The following is a 23306-nucleotide window of genomic DNA, read 5'->3' as shown; positions in this document are numbered from 1 at the left end:
AGCAATAAACCAGACCGTCAAATCAGCCGTGGATGTCAAATGAACACCTATTTAGGTATGTAGATATTTTATGTAACGTGAAAAGGATGTCGTCTCTCTGCCCTCATGCAGAAACTCTGCATGCCCCCTGCATGCAGACATGCAGGGGGCTCTTGCTTTCGAAAGCACGCTTATCCTTTTAATCGGAGATGAATCCATCAAAGTGGGTCAAAGTCTTCTCCATCTGCTCCGGTCAGATTTTAAATGCACAAGGGTTGATTAAAAAAAAAGACCAAGAAAATAGGCCATAAAGCAGAAGCGTACTCAAAACAGTAAAAATAAATAGAAAAGATCAGTCAAGAAAAAAAATAATATTGAAAGGTAAAGACTCACAATAAAGTAAATAAATATTACACAAAATAAAAAATATTTGATTTGAATATGCAGTATGAAAAAAAAACTACTTTGCAGTTTTTGTATAAATGAGTCACAAACCCACTTTTTGTTATCCATCATTTATACCCTCAAACATGCGGCGCGCAGCAGGCAGGGCAACATGGTGGAGGGGAGAGAGTGTGCAGCTGGGTGCTGGCTGCAAAACAGCTGGGAGGGAGGGGGTGAGGGGTGCTAAGCTTCCCCCATAGCTGTGTGTAAACTGTGCATGGCTGTGTGTGATATGTCCCAATTAGTCCTTAATGCCTTTTTTTTCTCATTATTGTGTATTTTTAGCTATGGAACCAGTTACATGTGGTATACTCTCTTGTTGTGAATCAAAAATGACAGAAAAAGAAAAGCTCTAGTAATCAGAGAGATAAAATTCCAGCGGGAAAGATTACAGAAGTCGGCTTCTCCTCTGCAGATCAACCTGATGTCATGTGATGAGCAGGCGTCGCTACGTCCCGCTTCGTACAGGCGTGGGGATCATAGAGGAGGGCAGGCCCTCACATTTAGTCCATCACTATGCAACGCAGCGGGGGGATTTCCTAGATTAAGCATTGGCATGCACTGGACGGAGAAGGGTCACTTACAGTGCACAGTATGTTTTGCAAAAATAATTTAAAAAAAAGAACTACAGTGAAAAATCCGGATACTATTTCAATTCAGAATTGAATTCAGGCCAACTAGCAAGGGAGACAAAATGGTAAGAAGCTCAGGACGACTAATATACAGCATCCCTTCTAGATGAGTGGGGCAATTAAAAGTTGCCTTTTTTATTATATTATTGCATCAGTAAAACAGTCACTGATCTTTGTGATACAAGGTCGTAAAAACCAACACTGCTGGCATTCCCCAGCAGAACAAAAACACCGAACAAGCAGCTCTGTTCTTCCTGAATTATGTTCCATCGGTTCAGTGTAGGCCTCAGTATAAATCTCACCATGTGGAGTGAATTACCAAAATAAATGAGAAGCAGCACATTTTAATCATCATGTTCAGGCACCCCATTTATCTTTTCTGTCAGCTGGTTCACGTGAACAGTTGAAGGAAGGAAAAAAATGCACAGTTTTAATGTTGAATGGGTCAGAATACGGCTGGGTTTACATAATATAACCGCAGAAAGTCACTTTCTCAAATACATTCTGGTTGATAGTCATGAATGACTAGGCAGCCATGTTTTACTGCACTGCAGATAAGTATAAACATATACTTTTATTCATCTGATGAATCTTTATAGAAGGTTACAGTCACACTGCTGATTAATATGCATCTGACAATCTGAGCTGGAGTCGCCTCCTAACTTTGATTTGACTTTGCCTCGGCTGTAATTAGAGGAGGTGGTGAAAGTTCCTCACATAGTGGAAAGATTGTGCTTCCGTTTTCTGTCAAATTACATTTTCACTGTAATTGTGTTGCTGGCAGGCAGGTTAATAAGTAGAGTAGTTATAGAAAATGTTTTTTCAATCACCCTTTCATTTGGCTGATTCAGAGTATTGTTTAAAAAAATATATAGATTTGTCTCCATTCGATAAAAGCAGAACTCTTCAGTAAACTATAAATTTGAAGGCAGCTTTAGAGCAGGCGTGTCAAACTCCAGTCCTGAAGGGCCGCTGTCCTGCAGTTTTTAGATGTGCCACAGGTACAAAACACTGGAATGAAGTGGCTTAATTACCTCCTTCTTGTGTAGATAAGTTCTCCAGAGCCTTGCTAATGACCAAATTATTCTATTCAGGTGTGGTGCAGCAGAGGCATATCTAAAAGTTTCAGGTCAGTGGCCCTCCAGGACTGGAGTTTGACACCTATGCTTTAGAGTGATGTGATAACATGAACACTTCCTGCTTTAACACTTCTGCTTGCAGCAGATGTACTGAACTCATCTCTTGGACTTCATAAGGCAGCAGCGTCTCTGAACACTGAACCAGTGTCACATCAAAGAAACTAAGAAGTTAAGACTCTGCTCTGAGCCAGCTAATATGGCCCCGTGCCTTCAGAGCTTTGAGAACAAGCCTTCCCTCACATCCAGGATTTGAGTGAATGTCACTCTATACCCAGACCATTTCAGACATAAGAGAATAGAGCACGCCAACTCTTTTCCCAACTAGTCAGTGATGAAACTGTACATGTAATTTGTGGTTCAGAAATGCAGCTCTAACATATTTAGTGTACAACTGTGGTTGTCAAAGAAACAAGAGAATAAGATCAAGACTGGATGAATTATCCAAGCATTTTACTAATACCGTTAGAACAGATAATAGTTCTAATAGAACAGATTCTGTTCTACCAAAAAAGCCTCAGTGGCTCAAATAAAGCATCACAGCTAAAGTCCAGTAGTTGGTTTTCTTACAGCAGACTTCAGCAAGATGCATCCATTGTGATGCAGGTAAATTGATGAGGTGTATCAGGTGCATTCATTTTTTAACCACAAGCCTGCAAGTAAAATGTCACATTTATTTATGGTTTAAACCCCAATCACTAGATTCAGCCTGTGTCTGTTGCAGCTGAAGTAAAACTGTATGTAATAATGTGGCAACACAGTAAGATAAAATATCAGGAGAGGACACAAACACTTCCAGGGAGACGTTTACTAAAGAAATGCTAGTTTGTCTTGATGATGGTGAAAATGGGGGGAGTTCAAAGTTTGATTCAGTGAATTATAAACAGGCTTATAACTGAAAACTAGTCAAGAAATTGTGTATATTTAAAATTAACTACTTATGTAACTTATGTAGAGTTTGAGCAGCCATTTTGCTTTACAGAAAAAAAATTAAGCAAGTTTTTGTGGACAAGACCTCATCAATGGCAGCCAAAAATGTGACTTTTGCTGATGTTTATCTTAGAGGTATTTCCTGAAACGACAAGATTCCTTTGATTGAGAAATATCAAAAGTTCACAGGAATTCAGGAAGTCTTTGTTCCTCACTTGACTTCAAACTGAGCTGTTCAAGAGACATCCAGATGCAGACAGACGTTAGAAACTATTTACTATCTGAGCAATAAGACAAAGTCTTATGAAAACTTCCTGTTTAAACTCAGATTAAAACACAACAAAAACCTACTTCAATACATATTTTTATTAAAAGTAGCTTACAGAAGAGGTCTTTCATACCAGCATAGGAGGAAAAACACACACTGATCAAAACAACAACAAAAAAAAACTTTATAACAACTACTGATTATCCCTCCATCATTGCACCTCTCAGTGGGTGGGACATAAGCCCATGCTGACCCCTCTACCCCACTGAAAACACCAATAACTGGTATGCAAAGATCTGAACTGGGCCACAGAGCAGCAATCTACTGAATCACTATTTCTTTTAAATCCAGCATCTTTCATGGAGACAGTTCTCCACATTGGCTCTGGTCTCAGATGGATGATACGACCTGCACAGAGCAAAAATGGTTCATGCATATTTTAAGAAGCACAACAACGACTTTGAGTTATCGACTAGGTTTCCAAATTCCCTAACTCTCCAACCCGGACTCTTTAGTGCTGGGAAAACAAGTTCAATCCATATAGAGGCCTGAACGTGCAACATACTTGGTGCAGATACCACAGCACACATTCAGGGTTCTAGTGAAGTCCATCAAAACAGGTGGTCATAATGTTATGCCTGACTGGTATATATTGAGAACACTTTTCTTGCTCCATCGACACAATGAAGCAAAAAGTACTGTGCTGCTCACACGAGTAAGGCAGACAATCAATATCCCAACACAGCTTCACTGCCATGCATCCACTGGCTGAGCTAAAATATGCACAGGGGGTCTAAACACAAATCAATGTGGGGCTCTGCATGGGGTGTCCTTATTTTCCTATGAAAACAGGGAAACTGAACAGAATCTGAAACAGGACCAGCAAAGATGAATAAATGTTAGAATAAACCACACAAAGATTCATCCTTAAGCTGCAGATGATCATTATTTTCATTGTAATGACTGTTTCATTTCCAAAACGTCGGTTGCATTTTTCCATCTTAACGTATCTGTAAACAATACACTGAACACTCAATCATTTATTTCCCTGTTTTACTTTGGTGAATTCAAAGCCAATCAATGTTTCCGGCTTCACCTCAACTACAAACTTCCCTGAAGGAGAATCAAGTGAAATCTCGCAATCAAGAAAACGCACCAATTATAATTCTGCAACATTAAAACAACAATGAACAAATTTCATTAAAAACAAAACAAAAAAAAAACGCTAAATGAGCGTACCCAGAAAGCAGAAACAATTTGACGCACCAGAAACGCAGGAACGAGCGGCTCACTTGCCTGAAACGTGTAAAATCTCGTCCCATTCGGCGGATGGACCTTCGGGGAGTTTGTCCCCGTACTCATATCGGAGAAAATCATAATTCCTTCACGGAGAAAACAATCCAAAACTTATCCGTTTCCCCTCCTTCCTTCTGATCAGGCGAACTAAGAAATCGTTCAAAGGAAACTCGAAAAACAATCCGAGACGATGACTCGGATCAGCAGCTGACCCGACGCTGCGCTCCCGACATTACAAGGTGGAGAGCTCCGGTGAGATGCGCAACGCTCCTCAGAGGGAACCAACCCCCCGGTCATGAAGGTGGCTGCGAGGAAATCCCTTGGTCTTTACGCCTCGCCCCCCTTCGCCAGCAGGTGATTAATCTCGGTGGGCTTCTAGCGGGTTGAACGGTAAGAAGGACCGAGCGGAGCCATGCTCTCCCCACGCCCGCTGCAAGCTGCTCTGCTGGCGGCGCGGATTATCGCCTCCCCCCTCCTCAGGCTTCACCAATAATCAGTCAGAGCATCACAGCCGCGCTCAGCTGACACAACACACGTTCCTCGTTTGTGCGCTGTAAAGCTCTTGTGTTTTCTTCCATTATTTGGTAAAGTAGAATAGTATTTCTTTTTTAAGTCAGTGTTTGTTTTGAGCCCATACATATTTTGCGTGAGGGAATGAAGAACGCATATACAATTACCACCAGTAAAGCTTGGGCTGCCTTTAGTGGTACTCAGAAGACATTCTGGTATTAAGAATGTAAACATCAACAATTTAGCTTGAATGGAGAAATGGTGGCTTGTATTTCTGGGCTCCACTTGGTTTGAAATTACATTAAAATTGACTAATTTTGTTGTGTTGAATGAAGTATGGATTTCAAAGAGACTGAATTGTGTTCTGGTTAAAATGTATTCACCGGCCTCCATCCTAAATGCTTACATTGATTTTAGTTTTGTTAAGACACTTTCTGATTCAAATGTTTAACCATTTTAGGAGAAGTTCACTGACCACGTGCAGTCCCACTTTAAAAATCCTTGAACGATGTGCAGTAATTAAGTTTTCCTGAATATGAGGAATCTGCCCTGTTATTCATGTGTATGTCTGCACTAAATTACGTTACATGATTACATTACTTTCTTTGCTTTAATGAAGTTACTGACAGTATTCAAAGTAAACTCAAGTATTCATATTAAATGCTGATGAAGAGGGATTTAACTATTTGATCAAATTGAGTTATAAAATCCACTTTAGTCTGGAAAGGAAAGGAAAAACCCTTCGGTTCATGCTGTAGCTTCATTTCAGGCTGTTGGACGCAGCTCAGATTGAGTGGCTTGAACTTGAAGCTAGTCATGAACTCTTTGGATTGGACTTCAAAGAGATGGTCTTGATTTAGTGGCTTAACAGCATTTTATAGAGGAGAAGCAAAAATTAGGTCACTCTCATAAGTTCACTCACTTTTCAAATGCACCTTTACATTTACAGAAAGTTACACACATTCACTCACGCATAAAATAATTAGCTAAAATCTGTTCATGAAACAGCTTGAACCACAAGAGGAAGGGTTGCTCTCACTTTAACAACGTTAAACATCACTGTGCCGATTTTTTTGAGTCACTTAGCAGAGTGCAATGTTGGGATCTGTTGACGCCAGGAGAACGCCAGGAGACAGGCTGCAGATGGGCCAAATACCGATGTTTTGATTGGCTAATGAAATCTGAGGACAGTACACTCAGAGGCATCCTCAGGGCAGCTCAGTGACAACTGTCACAAACTTAAAGGACTGAATTTGCAAAATAAAATGGCAGATAAGACAACAAACAGCACCTAAAAAGACTGTCTATTAAAAAAGTCAGGAAACAATTTCATTTTCTGTTAAAGAAGACGGAGAAGAATTGGCTAGAATCGAGATTTACAGCAGCTGCAATATTTTGTTTTTAGAAAATCTGCACTTAAAATAAAGGTTGATAAATCTGAGAAAACATCAATTATTTTTTGTCAGATAGTGATTTTTGTGTGTGTATTTAAGAGGCAAAGACATTTTTATGGTTCAGTTTAGAATGATAAAAAAACATCCAGATGTATCGCCTATAAATGTGCAGTTTACACTAAAACATGTCCTCCTGCACATCAGGTGCACGAGGTTCTTTGTGCTTACAGTGTACTGGTCTGTGACGTAATTATACAGATGTGCAGTGGGCGTGGCTTAGTGCTGATCACTCATTGGTTGGAGGCTTTCAATCCTCTCAGCTTCCTCTGGCTCTCACTGCTTTTGTGTTTTACGATTCCCAGAGCTGCCAAAGCCTCACAGAAGATAAATTACATTTGACAAAAAAAAAAGACTTTATCAAAACAAAATACATTTTCTAAAGACAGTCAATGCTTGCTTTTTAATCACTCTCTGCAGTGACCCAGAACAATGAGGTGAGACCACATATAAGCATGAGGCTTGACTGCGGTTACCTGAGGAAATGCTGTTTATCTGGATCATGTGTTAATTTCTTCTGTGTTGCACGCGAGTGTTTCTCAGAGCATTTAGCTAGGAGCCTGTTTGGTCAAGAAACCACTTAAGCTGCAAATGGGCTGCAAAGGAGACACGGAGAACAGCAACACTTAAAGAGGCGCAGACGACGATCGCAGCTTCTTCTTCCAAGAAAACACAAGTTGGTGTTATTTTCTGAAAACCAAAAGGTGCACCCAGTGTTAAGGTTTCTTTATCCCTAATGAATACAGCAGAAAATTATTACTACTAATCATTAGATGTTAACATAACAAAAATATTTGCTTGAATAATTAATTATTTTATGAATTTGATAAACGTAAATTTTGCTGGGGTGCCCATAACCTTTTGGTGTCACTTTTAAATGCAATGAATTAAATGTTGAAACAAAGCATAACCCCAATTCATTTTTATATCATCCCCAAACTCAACAAAGCACAAAAAGTAGAAAGAAAATGCACTCCCCTATTCTCTAAAATGCATGAATATCTTTCTGTACTTCCCTCTAATTCAGGGGTGCCCAAAGTCGGTCCTCCAGGGCCGGCATCCTGCACATTTTAGTTCTCTCCCTAGTGGTTGTAACAATCTTTTCAGCATGTCAATGATCTTCTTAAGCCTTCTAGCGAGCCATTATCTGATGCAGATGTGATAAACCAGGGAGAGAACTAAAACATGCAGGATGCTGGCCCTCGAGGACCCACTTTGGACACCCCTGCTGTATTTTATCTTTTGCTTCTTCAGAAATACTTTATTGAAGTTTAGTTCATCACAAGATGATATTTGTTTAAAAAGCACAGCGCTCCTCTCTCCTGCATTGTTTATAAGCCCTTAGGAATCCAAGTTATTCAGTGGAAAATGTGACATGTTAGAATTAGAATACTTTGTTGTCAACGTGGCTTGCACACGGTGTTGAACACAGCGTGCTAACAAGCTGACTGGAGACGTTGTACTTTACGGTGATGATGCTGTGCAGTCATGAACTGTAGTTCCTCGAGCTCCCAAGAGAGTCCCACTGTCAGCTCAACCAAACGGTGAATCAACAACCTCCTGTAGCTGGAGTCAGATCAGAGAACGAGACGAAAAAATTCAGAGAATTTACAGAGACAGCAGTAGAAACTAATTGCGTTGACTTTTTCAGTGGGAATCTTTGTTTTCTTTGCAAATAACTTGCATCGCAGCTCAGTCTCTTGCAGAACATCCTTCCAGGCTCTGGAAAATTGTCACCTTTCACTAACAGACATACATGCTCCTAATTGGGTTTTGCGTTCTGCTCTAAATTGGACAAACTGTTAATGATGTCAAGAATATTATTCATGCCAATTAGTTGTTTTTGGCATCATAATTTGTTGTGGTACAGCAACCTCATTCCTGCAAGAACACCCACTCTCTTTCCTTTAGTCAGCTATGGTTACTGCAACAAACCAAAAGAAAAACTTCCACTATATGCACAGCGTTCGGTAATAGACCTTCCCTGAAGTACAGGCTTCTGGAAACAAATGTCTGAAACAGAGCAGCAGATGCATATTGATCGTGTCGGAAGGGATGTGTGGGCAGACAGCTGTAATGGACGCCATGCCTCTCCTGTCACAGCTGAAACATTGGGGAGGTATCGTCAAGGATACAGTCTGAGCGAACAAAATATCTGCTGCAGCCAATAAAATCCACCAAATGCAATAAAATACTGCTTGGAAAAAAAAAAAGACAACACTTTAGACGTTTTTCAAACTACACACATGTGGTTTCCTGTAATAAAATGGTATCTGACCACACAAACACTGAAAAAATGGATAAACTTTTTTGACTTTGGTTTTTGTGAGTGGTGCACTAATTTGTGAATAATCCTTCATAAAACTTCATACTCTACAAATTGTTTCTGTGATTGTCAGGACTTAAATTCACTGATAAATTAGAATAAAATGAGAAACATCATTGTGATGGATGATGGAAATAACAGCAGCTCAGCTAATAAGCAAGCAAATATAAGCCATACATTATGATAAAACGTAAACAGGCTGATTGAAGTTATAAATAACTCAATATGTGAATAAAACCCACAGTAAATATCCTAATTTATATTATTCTCAAGGTTTAAATAAGCAAATCCGTAAATAATTAAATTAGAAAGAAGGTTGAGGTGAAACGCCAATGGGTATGAAGTAGAGATTTAAATTACCAGAGAGGTGAACTGGCCCAGAGTTTGTGTACATAAGTATGTGTGCCAATGGGGAAGGATAAAAAAGCCAATTAAGACGATTAAAATGAGGAAAACACACAAAACAAAAATCAGAGATATAGGCAAAGGGAAAGAAATACTGAGAAACAACCATTCCTGCTAAGATTTAGCATAATTCAGCTGATACACTTTGTTGTGGTTAGCTATGGCTTCAGGGTTTAAAGTTTAACACCGTTATAGTTTGAAAACTACTGGAGTCTTTTCTACATACAGCTGCTGTAGTTTGAAGTCCCTTTAAATAAATGCCAAAGTGCAGGAATGATCTTTGCTGGCTGCTCCATAATGTTGCATTTTGTAGTAAGTGGACATTTACAAGCTTATGTTAGCATAGCTTCTACACAAGTTGTAAATTATCACTTCTAAGGACATGTTTATATAAATCTGACGCCATTTACAGCTTGAATATAACTGCTGCACCATGAAAAGGAAGATAAATATTTATGCATTTCAGTCACTGACTGGAACTCATGGTTTTGAAATCCTAATATTCCCAACAGTCACGTTGTTTCCATCAGAAGCTTGAACCATTGATGACTTGCAAATCTGGGCTCAACGAACAGATTCTGTCGTTTGTAACCAACCTTCTTTTACGATATAGCTTAGATGGAGACAGGATTTAAAATCGCTCAAAATGGGCTACAGGGAATCAACCCGCTGCTATATTTAGGTTTTAGGGTCATTTGAGGTTTTATCAGGCTTCGTGGTCCCTGGTTGACCCAAACCTGTAAACCTGACTACAAATATCAAAGCGAATGGATCTGATTAGCGAGGCTTAAATGTTTCCCACTAAAAAAAGAAAAAATACTAGCCAATGATTTAAAAAAAAATTTTGGCAAGTATAGAACAAACATATTGTGTCCGTTTTAAACTGGGTTCAGTACTCCTGAAGCAGCTATATTTAGCTTAATAGTGCTATATTTAGATTTCCAGGACTACCCACTGGGCTAGTGGTTCACTTATACTTAAAATCACAAACATACATGCAGGGACAATCTCCTGGAAAGTACTTTAACTCATAGGGAGTTTGGCAGTGAGAGTGCTGCAGCGGGTTTTCAATCATGTCTGAGAAAAATTACATGGCACTGGAAGCGGGCGGCTCTTGACTTTGAAGACCAAGAGTGAGGTGTCGCTTAGCAGTTCCAAAGAAACATGCTGAGTCGAGAGAATGAGCTGTCAGTCGCTTTTTTAAATGTAGTTATTCATGAGTAGATGCTGACTTGTAACATCTGGAGGATGTCGAGCTACTTTCAGCATTTTGAAAGATTCTGAGTCACTGCTGCAGAGTGGATGTTTATAAATTGGTTCTTTTCAACAATTTTTTTCTTCTTTTTTAACTTTTAGTTGCAAAGATTAAATCTATAAAAAGTATTCACACCCTTGGATGTTTTATCCTTTTTAAAACCTATTCATCAACAACATAATTTGGCTTTTTTTTTTTTTATATACAAAAAACACCCATTATTGTCGAAAATTAAATAGAATAAATAATTGCTAAAATATTCAACCTGTTTAAAATGACTGACCTAATTCTTCAGAGGTCCAGCCAGTTGGTACCATTAGTTTCTCAATGAGTGGAATGGATTTCACCTGAGTGTGTTTCAGGTGATTGCAGTATAAAGACAGCTGTGTCAAAAAGGTTCAGACATCATCTGAATTGGAAACACAGTAAGTGAAATATGCTATTTGGTGTGATGAAGGTGGATGTAAAAAATAAAACTGAAATCATAAATCTTGTCAAATTTAAAAGCAAATTGAGAAAAGTAATGGCTACGGCAATTACTGCACCAGCTATATTACAGCTACACATGCTGAGTGCTACTAGATCCTGCAAAAAGGATGTTTGACTTGGTGTTTTTTAGCTAAATGCACTTTTGCAATGACAGTTTAAAAAGCTTGACTGCTGTTGTTTACATCAATTTTCACCCAAAAGGTTCGAAATGATGCATTCAAAAGCCAATTTGATTTGCGTATAGAGGAGGAATTAAGAGAAAAGGCTTGAGAGCATTATGTAGAAGTCTAAAGTCTGCATACATAGATCCATATGTTGTTTTTTCCTTCAGAAATGTGTAAATAAAGTCATATTTTCCTTCCGTAAACATCAGTTTATATTCAAGCCCGGAAATTGGTCTTGCAAGACGTTATAATTTACAGATTTCTCAAGTTGACTCCTTCTGCTGACCCAAATATGGCTGGAAACTAAATAAATACACCACTTTACATACTATTTCAAGCTGGCCGATGAGAAAAAAAAGATTTTAATAAATACCTGAGGGGGAAAAACATTCTTGGAATGAACATAAACTCTAATTTGGTTATATATCTGGTTAAGATCACACACAAATTTGAATCTTTGATTCTGCCTGAATGAAGCTTCACACAGAAAAGCCGGTTGCCTTCAGGGATCTGCAGCCAGTCAGGCTGCTCCGAGGGAGCCGACCTGTCTTGCATATTAACGCCGCCTATCAAGTTGGAGTTCATTCCTCAGCAAAGCTCTCCATACCTGAAAGCCCCTTCTGCAGCACTTCTGGGAATAACCACGGTGATGACAAGTTGGCTGGCAGGTTAACTGGAGACATTATAGAGCTTTAATGAGCATTTACACATGCACAAACATGCAGCGTGCTGACAGCGCTCAGAGCTCTGAGGGGGCGGATGATACCTCCCACATGCTGTCCTGAGCAAAAATAACTAACGATAACACAACACGGTTCATGATGAGGAAGTATAATTGTTCTCAGATACTAGAAACTGAAACCAACTGAACTCCCAAGCAGCATCCTCACATCGCTCCTGCAGGCCGGAGGGCACAGGATGCTAACACGCTTCAGTTCTGCAGAGGAGGCGCCGATTTACTTATTTAAATACATTTAATGTAGAATTTTACAAAAGTGAATTCAGAAATTCAAGTTTTTTTAAATAAGTTTGTAATTGAATTGAATCCAGACAAGATCAAACACCTGGACTGAAGTCATTGACATCTCTCAAAACATATTTTAGTCCTGAATGTCATAAATCCTGATTTATTAGAGGTTCAAGCTAAGTAAGAGAAACACATTTGAGTCACTAGTGGAGCTTTTTGTATCCACCTGGAAGCTGAGGGGCTCTAATAGGAACAAACCGAGCCACTCAAATGACCTCGATATTGACGCGATCAATCTTCCCAGCGTTTACGAGCGCTTTTCTTTTTATTTGCTAGATGTGCGTCTTTTCTCCCTCCCACCCGTTTTTCCCCTGATTGTTTTTACTTTATTTGCAAGTTCAAGCTCATCAGTCTTCTCCAGCCACGCAGGAGGAAGGAACAATCTCATAACTCTCTCATTACCGCCCCCAGCCTGGTGGAGAATCCTGCTGCCGCCGCCACTGCTGCGCTTAATGGCAAACCTCGCTTTTGGGACATCTGATGCCGCTTCTGCATCAGTCGTGCCTCTGAAACTCGTTAAGTAATGCGATAGCAGCGCAAAGGAAACGAGGTTAAAGTTCCAAAGATGATGAGAAAAAGGGTTTAAACTGAGCTCTTGTAATATTTAGGGGGTGTGCTTGATGAGGGCGGGAATGAAAGCAACTTTTATGAGAACTTGGCGAGAAGAATTCACAGTTAAAAGTTTGTCCTTAACGCAGACATCATTAGGAGGGAAGATAAATGCTGCAGAAAGAATCACATCAGAGCTGAAGGAAGGAACTCAGTGTTTCGGAACGGACCATCCGTCCTGTGTGAGCTCTACATCTTCAGCCCTGTCCTACAGATAATCACCAACGTTAATTAGCGATCCCGAGAGTCCAAACAATCTTATTCTAAAGCACAAAACATCATTGGAGCTCCTTCTGCCCGTCAGCATCTTCATGCAGTTTCAAAAACAATCACACCTCCAAACAATAGATGCAGAGAGTCGTCCGCTTCCCTTCTTATTGACAGTGGCTGCTGCTGTTAACCTGATAATTATCGTTATGAATTCGCAAAGAGTCCGCTCACACAAACGACCTGTGATTTATGGCTTTGATTTGGACAGCAGCAGAGAGGCAATTCATTTTCGGCAGCTGAAAGTGTCGAGAGAATTACTCTCAAGAATTATCACAGACCGTTTCCCTTTGACGAGATCAACAGATCTGTTTGATAAATGCCTGAGGAGACGCAGACGGAGTGCGGCAGCATGTCGGGGAATAAAACAGCCCCTTTTATCGCATGGGAATCATAAATGAAGGTTAGTTGTGCAGAGACACTGAGCAGATGTCTTGTTCAACACCTCCACCTGCTGGACAAGTTTTTACAGCAACTTTATGCAACCGGGAGAATGTGATGACAAGTGCATCATTGCTAATGATTAACACAGAAGTTTTTTCTCATGTTTCGGGGTTTTGTGAGCTCTAAAGGAAGAGGGAAGACGATCAAAATTAAGAGCAAGTTGAATGCATGTTGTTCATCTCTGAAAGGTGAAAGACGGCACAAGAATTTACAAGGACTAAAGATCTTTTGTAAAAAATTAATAAATGAATTGCAGCTACTGCAAAAATACATCAAAATGTAATAAAGTTAGGACATTTATTTTTTCTTGTATTAAATCAGAATGTCACAAACCAGGTATTGCAGCAGCTTTTCTGGGACAACATACTTTAAAATGTGGTTCTAAACATTATAATTATATTTATAGGTCTAGTTTCATGTGCAGCTCGTGCTCCTGTTTCCAAATGTACCTGAAAGTCAGTCTTTACTCTGCCCATGCTCAACAAAAACACTGGAGCATCTCTTAGAAACAAGAAGGTTGAGAATTATCAACTTAATGTAGCCAATCCAACCATCTAATTTTTATTTTCATTGTTAAACAAATGAAAACTTTTAAGTCAATCAAGCCCTCTCTCCAAAGCCTCCTTTCATAAAACTTTGACAATTCATTAATTGCTTCATGTTTTACTTTTAGACTAAGATGCTCTTGTATTTGTTGTTAGCTTTGGAAATTATAGACATTTCAGTTTCTACCAAGCTGTGATTTTATTTTCTACTTTTCATTGATTCAATTGGAACAAATATCAGCTCTTTACAAACTGCCAAAAGATTCAGTATAAAATTGCCTCCTAATCTATAAGCTATGTGTAGGTATTTATTTATATTTATGGCTTGGTATAAATATTTTTGTTTCCCATTTCTTTTTACTGTGATGCCCCTTTTGGGCACCAGATGGCGGAATTGCACAACAAGAAACAAATCTGCTCAGTTTGCAGCAGCAGATAAAAACAGAATTAAGAGATTACTAATTAAAAACAGTCAAACATCAGAGCATCATGCTATCATGAAGCTTATGTTGCTTTGAGGCGTAAACACAATTTTAGGTTGGTTGCAGCTGTTATTGGAACAGTTTAAAGCAAACATCACAATCGATGACTTCAGATTTTCCACTGCTTTATTGTTTTATTTCTAAGTTTCACTTTTGCTGCTCGCTGCCCTGAGGATGTCTTCCAACACTTGAAACGTGACACGCACATAAAACTAAGTTATATCGTTTTTCCCAGAGTTTGCCATCATAAAGAGTAAAAAAAATATCCAACAGTCACTGTTAGAGAACTACAGAAATACATCAGTTCTACTACAATTATCTAATTGAGATTAACTAATTTCTTTTAATCCGTCTTGGCCAGAAATGCCGATAACTGTAGACGGTGCTGTATGCTTGTCATTTGTGTTGTTTTATAATACTTATTTTTCCAAGAAGTGAAGGAAACAGGAATGATTGAAGCTCAGAGGCCCAACATTCAACAGGAATGATAGAAGGTGAAAAGTTATTCACCTTAGATGAGAAATAACGAAGATCCGCGGGAAGGATGGAGTGAATGGAGAGGAGGAGAGAAAAAAGAAAACAAATGTTCAAAAATGTTCAATTATAAAAAGATTTTATCGTCTTAATTTGAATAAAATGTAATGTTATGACTTACTAAAACTGGCAGAGTTTAACAACTACTTTTTATACAAAGTATTATTTTATGATGAGGCCTGCAGACGTAGAGCTGTCACTGTTTCTAAGTGTCAACTTTTCCTGCAGCTCCTGATTGAGCCATGTCTTCATTATTCTGCACCACATCATCCACATTTGTTGATCCAAATCACGCTCGAAACTAAAAAACATTGTGTTATAACTAACGGCACCCATCCAGCACTGAAGGAATGAGCTGAATTGATGTTACAGATTCTACAAATAAAACCGTTTCTGTTTACTTTGAACAACAAACTACTGAAGTTTTTCTACAGCTTTAAACTTTGCACTCTAGTTTTCCTAAGAAAGGCTCCTAGTTCGTCATCTTCTCCCTCTACGATCAGTTTTTGTCTTGTAAGTGCTTGTTTGTGACGTTGGACATGAGCAGCCCGTCCACAGGGGACGGCGGGAGTGGGAAAATGGGAAGAAATGGAGAGGACGGAGCCGGAGGCAGAGCACACACCTGAATAACTCGGGGCCGAAACCAGGAGTGTGTCGTTTCTAAGTCAGTTTGTCACGCAACCTCTGAACCTTTCTGGATGCTAATGATTTCATGTCAGTGTAATTCCAGCTTTTTGTTAAAGAGCCTCACTGTAAAAAACAACATCATGAAGTTTCAACACATTCCAGACACATTGGGGGAAAAAAGCTGTGGAGAAGTTTCAACAAGGTTTATGTTCAGTGATGCAGCTTTGAACACATTTCTGGGGGAAAACCATTGATTTAAACATGTTTATGAGTCAGATAGGACCAAAGTCTAGGTCAACATCCAAATGACTTTTTACAAACCACCCCATGTGATATGTTCATTCACAGTAAATAAAATCTTGTTCACTTTAGTATATTTTGCTAACATTTCTGACTGGTGGTAAACTTTTCATGTTGCCTTGTAACAAAAAATGTCATTAGATTTAAAGTAAAATGACATACAATTAAAAAACAGTGGTTTTCTCATGGAGATCCAACAGAGGAAGTCCTGACCTCAACAGAAGACAAACAACTCAGTTTAATGGCTTGAGCAATCTAGAATGAGAATCATTTTATAAAACTGTGAACAAAAACCCCTGAAGCATCATTTTGTTTTTGTTTTTAAAAAGAAAAATTACGTAAATGCTGCTAAGCAGCACTAAAAAACATTCCTGGAAAGAATTGCGATGTAATAAAAAGGATATTTATATAAACAGCACAATGAGCTTTTGACCCGAGGGATTCATTTTAACGTTTGCCTCATGACGTTACAGTTCTGTCACATGATGATCAACAAATCGGCACTTTCTCGGATCCGTTCACATGTTACAGAAACTCTACATGCTTCAAATTAACAGGATTTCTCTAATCAGCAGCAACGTTTCATTCGTCCTTCTCCTCTCAGAAATGTCAGCCTGTTCACTGATACACTGCGTCACATACTTTACACCATTTGGCATTTAAAAACGGTGTTGACATGGATACCTGAGCCTTCAGACTCTTAGGATCCAGAGTTCACATGAAAGATTAAATGGCTGAAAAGAGCTAAAGTGAAGAGTTGTGGGTTGCATGCATAATGTATCTGTAATAATGAGGTGAATTTATAAGATGACCAATGTCAGTGCAAAGGCCAAGTTTCACTTTTTACAACATTTACAGGCTATACATGTAGAATACTGTGATATCTAACATTTCTAGTTGGTTGTGGGGATTTTGAACATGACTGGAAAAATAAATGCACAGAAAAGTACAAGTCTCACCAAAACAGAAGAAAAAATCTTGGCAGGAGACTACATTTTATGTGTTGTATAGGTTTGAACGCAGTACAACAGAAAATGCCATGTTTTATTAATAAGAAAGTAAAAATTTGTGGGTTGTAAGAGTGATTAATCCTTTCTGTTTAGGTGTCCCGATTATTCACTAACTGAACTGCAAGGACACCGGGGATGCAGAAGAGTTTCAGTGGCGCTAAAGAGGTCGACTTTATGGCAGGCCAATTCATCACATGTAGTTAAAACAGATATTTTCGTACGCAGCGTTAAAAGACGACGGTTTTCTCAGTGCCTGACAATAAATCAGACCAAACGTCTCCTGTTTTAGCTGAGCTACCAAAATAATTAGTATTTGATAATGCTGGATGACTGAAAATATTAATTGTCTTGTGCTTTTCTTTTCTAATTCTCTTATGCAGTAATTTTCAATGCCTATTCGAATGCATGTTTGTGAGGCAGAGCCTGCCACGGTTTTCTGACAAATAAATTCAGTTTCCAATTCCGACATGGTGCCATTTGCTCTCACCATTAACCTCTTAATAATTTTTGAAGAGTCACGTTGGAAAGAAAGAAAATCAAGAACAACATTCAAGAGAAAACACTCCGTCTACTGAGAATCTACTGTGTGTGTGACAGAGACAAAGACAGCCTAGTGTGTTGTGCTTTGCCCTTGTTAAAGGCAGAGATGAGAAATGTCTAAACAGAGATGGTGGCATTACTTCTTAGCAGGAGGCTCCAGGGAGACCACAGCGCCTTGACCAGTCACACATGCTCATCCAATCAGATCACGAGCCGCTATGCTAGCGCTGTTCAGTCAGCACAGGCCTCCAAAAGCAGCTCCTTCATCACTGAAGTTGAGGTCATGCTGCAGAAACCGGCACAGTTTGCTGCCTCCCAGTTCCTTTTTTTTGTCCTTAACCACAATCCACACGAGAGAGAAACATTGCACTGTTTGATTATGGACACGAGAGTGTAAAGGAGATAAAAAAAGGTGTGTGTGTTTGCAAGACAGAAATAATTGAGCACTGGCAAACAAATCGGCTTGAAACAGAATATCGCAAAGGTCTTAGAGGAAGGTAGTTTGTTTTCTCGTTTTTTGGGTGTCTAAGTAGTGAGCATGCTTTCAAGCAAATGCAACAAAGAGTGCTTAATAGGTCCATGTGTGGAAAAGAGCTGGAGGAGAGGTGAGAAGGATAAAGACAAAGCAGAGAGGAAAGAAAAGCTGGTTAAAGCTGGGTCATAGTTGTGTTATGTAACTTACAGGTCAGGTTATTCTCATATAGCAACTTTGCTTTGGTATAGGTGATATTACACTCTGTTTAAACTAATTTAAATTGGTGGGAGTGCTTGGTGCAACAGGAGAAAAAATCTGCAAACATTTAGGAATGCATTTCCTCAAGGAGCCATGCAGACTAAAACATGTCTTGTTTTATTGTAGACCATTTAAAATGCTGCAAATGGCAAACTGAAAATGAATCGAAGTGAAATAAAATGAAAACCTACAGCTACTGTTTTTAAAAGACCAAAATGATAAAAGCCAATTCAAAATTGTCCTTTCACAGCTGGTCATCATTGTGGGAGACGGTAGAATATGGTTAATTGTTAATTTGTCAGTGTTGTGATAGACAATAAAGGCTAAAAAAAAACTTTTTGATGTGGAAACGGCTGAATGAGTGTCTGGAAAATGATTGGCGACAGAAAAAAAGACAGAATGTGAAGCGTTGCGTCTGGGTTCTGGGTTCAGAACAGATTATGCTTTGGGAGAGCGCTTCAGCAGGAAGTACAACAAGTTTAAGTAAGAAAATGCATACTTTATACTTTTTATGTTAGTTTTCATTGATACTGTATATAACTTCTGCTGATACAAATACGTATGTGTATAAAAGCAAGACTTGCAGAACCACTGCATGGGTTTTTAATATAAATGCCATCCTGCTCAGAGCACAAACTGTTTTTTATTAGTTTGACTCAGAGGCCGTCGTTGTCCAGTGGTGTTTATTTACATGTAGATCCGGCTCAGCTTTTAATTTACTGTTTTTAATTTACTGGGTGCAGGTTTGTCTCAAATCTTCTGCCCTCAAACAACATGTCTTCTGACTTCATTCACCTCACCCATTAAATGCTTGGCCTTCACTTTATGAAGCGAAATACTTTCCTGTTGCTACTTTTGTTCAGGGAGGCTTTCTCTCTCTTGTGCTTAAGAACCATAGGAAGTCAAAAAGCACAAACACAACTGGGAAGAAAAAATAGTAAATGAAGTCCAGTGGAAGAATCCAGGGGAAGCAGAGGGTGAGCAGCTGCAGCCGTGCAAACTGTGCCAGAGGCAGGTTTCATTTCAATATTCATGGATCCCTGCATATCAGATTCTACAAAGGTACAGATCTGACACTTTTTAAGATGTAAAGGTACAGATTTAATCAAAAAATGTTATTTCTACGGGTTTAATAAATGCTCTTAAAGGATCATTCATATGATCTGTTGCTAGGAAATTACTAAAATTATAACTATTGAATCATTGAGCAATCTGATTGCTTAAGATAACCACATGTGCATCTTGTTACTTCTCCAAAAAGAGCATAATTTCTTTTTTGTTTGTTTAACTGGCATGTTTAAAAGCTAGGATTTGAATTTCAAACAGCTAATTTTTTTATTAGCCTTTAGCTACATTTGGAAGTAAAACTCTGCTAATCTGAACTGTCTCCAGGCTAAAGACCTGAAAGTGAAATGACTTCACCTCAGCCACTCCAGAGCTGTATTTCTTATTAATTTGGTCTTAAGGCTGAACATGACATCAGATTAGATAAACTTATGCGTTCACTGTGACTCATCTCCACCCAGCATGGAGACCAATATTTGTCTTGCAGTGTTAGTGGGACCTTCCTTTCAACTGGAGAGAAAAAGTGAGAAAACACAACAAGCCCAGAGAGCTGATGAGGCAGGCAAAACAAGAGCTCTGCTGCAGCAACGTCCAAAGAACCCACATCTCTCCGTATGGCCTCCAGAAATAATACATGAGAGAAAGTCTTTGACAAAAAGAAGACTTTTAAGACATGAAGTCAGTTCAAAGCCGTCTGTGTGGGATGCAACTATTTTTAGACAAAAATAGTCAAAAGAAGAGGAAGAAGAAATGGATCAACATTGAGATGGCTGGTTTTCACATAATTACTTCACTTTAAGACTTTCTTGTTTCAGTTTTAAATCACAGCCAGGATTTGACTCTGAACTTCAAGATCTGCAAAAAATGTTGAGACGAGGTTCCCGTAATGCAAGCCTCTCAAAACCGGCGAGACTGTGGAAGATTTCTGGGTGTTGTTTTTTAAAACATGAATTAAAAACTGCATCTGTGAGAGTTGTGGACCCTGTAAACTCCTTTTATAACTTTTCAAAATTTTAATTTTTTTTTAAAATCAAAGAAAAAAATCTATCTTGTTTGAACAGCTTCACTATATTTCTATCCTCAGTGTCTCACTTTGCAGTGAACTACTTTGTTTCATAGATCTGAAGCCGACAGTGTATTTATTACCAGCCGTTGTAAATCACTATTTCACTCTCACCACCTCCTTTTTTCAATCAAAATCAAACATTTTGCCAAAGTTTCACGTGGCTAAGTGGACACAGGAAGCATCCCGACCTTGCAGTTGTTCAGTAATGCTACATTTATAAGCATTACTGAATTTTTTTATTATTATTATTATTATTATTAGGACCTTCATTAGTCATTTACATTAATTAGATCACAACAAACAGCAACAGTGTTGCTTGGATCATCAACTCAGTGAGTCCATTAACCAAATAGGATCTGGTTGCCAGGATACAGACCTTTTTCCTTTTTTTTTTTTTAACAAAACATGACTTTAATGTTAATTGGTTAATGAATTCGGTATCAAGTTAAAGAGACCATTTAATTTTTAACGATTCCCAGTTACTCTATAACACAAAGCAATGCAATTCAGCTGTACTAATCAAAGAGCACAAACTCAACAGAAGCTGCATTAGGAGTCAAGATCAGCTTCTAGTACAAAACTATTAAAAAAAACACAAATATGTTTTCATAAAACCTAAACATTACAATTTTCCAAAAGAGGAAAATGCTCTCAAATAAAGTTAAAAGTGGAAAAACAAGTTGTACTTGAGACTTATTGGCAGGGTGATTAAAATATCGTTAATAGTTAATGATACATGAAAACTAGGTTTAATCAGGATTTTAGAAAAATCTGGATGAGATTAAGGATTTTGTTTTGGAGGCAAAAGTGAGAAGATGCCTAAAAAAATAAGTTATATTTCATGACCAATTATTTAGTCACGTAGATCTTTAATTTTCTCTCCTGTGAAATAAAATATTCCACAAAAGATAAAAGATCTGCATCAATAATTGTGTTCCAATAAGTTTTTTTTTTTTTTTTTTACATTTACAGTGGAAAACGACTGACTCTGTTTTTAGGCATCTTCACCTGGGAAAAACCTTGGTGTGGTGCTTACTCATTTTTAACAACAAGCCTGAATGACTGGATTCCTCACTGCATATTTCAGGGTTAAGTATGAGCATTAAAGCTGGATACTTAAATGAGTACTGTCAAGTGCAAATGTGCGACACAACGAGCAAGAGGAAGGAGGTTAAAGAGTGAATTACAGCCTGACTCGTCTGAGCGCCGGGCAATAAAAGCCTGACCTCTGAATCATTTACAGCACATTCGTCTCAAACACCCTCCAGTTCACTGGCATCGAGTCTCTAGCTGCCAAACTCATTCTTCCGTTTTTCCTGGGTCTTTAAAAAAGTGTTCACTTGCTATCTCTGCAACATCAGGAACTCAGTTAGCACAGAGTTCACACAAACAGACAAGCATTACAACGAGTCATCAGAAATTTTGGCTCTTAGAAAACTGCCTAATATATGTATATTATTATGTATATTACACCTGTATGTGTTTTTGCACATCCTTTTCTTCTTCATGTGTTATTCCCTGTTCCATTCCAATTCAATTCACACAATTTATTAATTTGATTTGATAATTTCTTTGCATGTGTGTTTTACACAGGCTGTTGGCATCTGGTTCGAATTTCAGGCCAATGAACACATCTGATGTTTTTAATAATTATTTTCCTGGTTGCATGTCCCCAACTGTCATGTTTGGTGGTGGTAGCATCATGCCGTGGGCCTGCTCCACTGTCAGTTGTTCTGTGCTTCACACTGAGTGTATGGGAAAATAAAATGACATGAATCCTTCTACTTCTGATCAAATTAACAGACAGGAAGTCAGAACTTTGAAACAAACGAGTTTTCCAACAGAATAAAAATTCCAATCACGCCACAAAAAAAAATGGTTTTGGATAAATTAGGTTACGGTTAAAGCTTCTGTAGTGAACCTAGACTTTTTCAAATAATGTGTGAACTATGACAAAAAGAAGAAAGTCAGTTTGAAAAACTGCAACAAATTTTATTTACTCACGTTTTCAAAGAAAACTATTGAAAAAACATTTATTTTTAAATTAAAACTGAGATAGTAAGTAATGATATCCATCCATCCAGGATGAAAAAGGTATATATTACCAGTGCATTACATAGCACCAGTTTTATTTTCTTATTGTTGTTTCAAGCCAACGTTTCGGCATTTGTGCCTTTTTATTTTGCTCTTTATGAAAAGAAAAACAATAACCTCCCTGATAACCTTTAGAAAGCAGAATTCATTAGAAGCCAAGCTTGTGGTTTTCATGTGAAATAAATAACTGCAGCCTCTTGAGGCTTTATGATGGCAATCTTCACAACATATCAATAGCACTTATTATGCTCAGAGGAGAGTCGGAGGTGAATCTAAATTTCTTCTTTATGAAGAGTAGAGGTGAATGGCTTATAGAAAACCCGATGCAAGTTGCAGATTTGGGTTTGGCTATGAAACTGTTGACACAGAGAGAGGCTGTCATGTAGAATACCGTCGTGTCTTTTACGTACAGCATCTATAAACACAAGAGATTTATACGGCAGCTGCAGCAATTGTTGGGGAAACAGGCAGAAATGTGTGTATATGTCCTATAATACGGTTGAAAAGGCTAATACATCCTGCAGGGGATCTCTGATCAGGCATGCACCAATCTACATTTTACATCTGTAATGCTGTCAGAGATGGAGAAAGATTGCTTCAGACCGGCCAATCAAGTTGGCAATTAGTTGCATTAGACATTTCCGTAGGAAGGCAGAGTTAAAAGGCATGCAGATTAAA

At 38.5% G+C, this 23306-nt stretch overlaps 1 protein-coding gene across 12 annotated transcripts in view; it reads right to left on the bottom strand.

Moving 5' to 3' along the window:
* ppfia2 (PTPRF interacting protein alpha 2) overlaps positions 1-23306 on the bottom strand; it is a 126640-nt gene that overhangs the window by 63213 nt on the left and 40121 nt on the right. For 2 of the 12 annotated variants that reach the window (XM_008400431.2, XM_008400430.2), the window contains exon 1: positions 4686-5137. The exons of the other annotated variants lie outside the window; for them this stretch is intronic. In XM_008400431.2, coding sequence (XP_008398653.1) covers positions 4686-4766 — 81 coding nt within the window. In that variant the 5' untranslated portion in view covers positions 4767-5137. Of the gene's footprint in view, positions 1-4685; positions 5138-23306 lie in introns of those variants that run through there. 12 annotated transcript variants of the gene reach the window in all.

The sequence above is a fragment of the Poecilia reticulata genome, linkage group LG23 (genome assembly GCF_000633615.1).
Source record: "Poecilia reticulata strain Guanapo linkage group LG23, Guppy_female_1.0+MT, whole genome shotgun sequence".
NCBI classification, from domain to species: Eukaryota; Metazoa; Chordata; class Actinopteri; order Cyprinodontiformes; family Poeciliidae; genus Poecilia; species Poecilia reticulata.
Note: the sequence above shows the minus strand (reverse complement) of the source record. Positions and strands in the feature narration are given on the sequence as shown.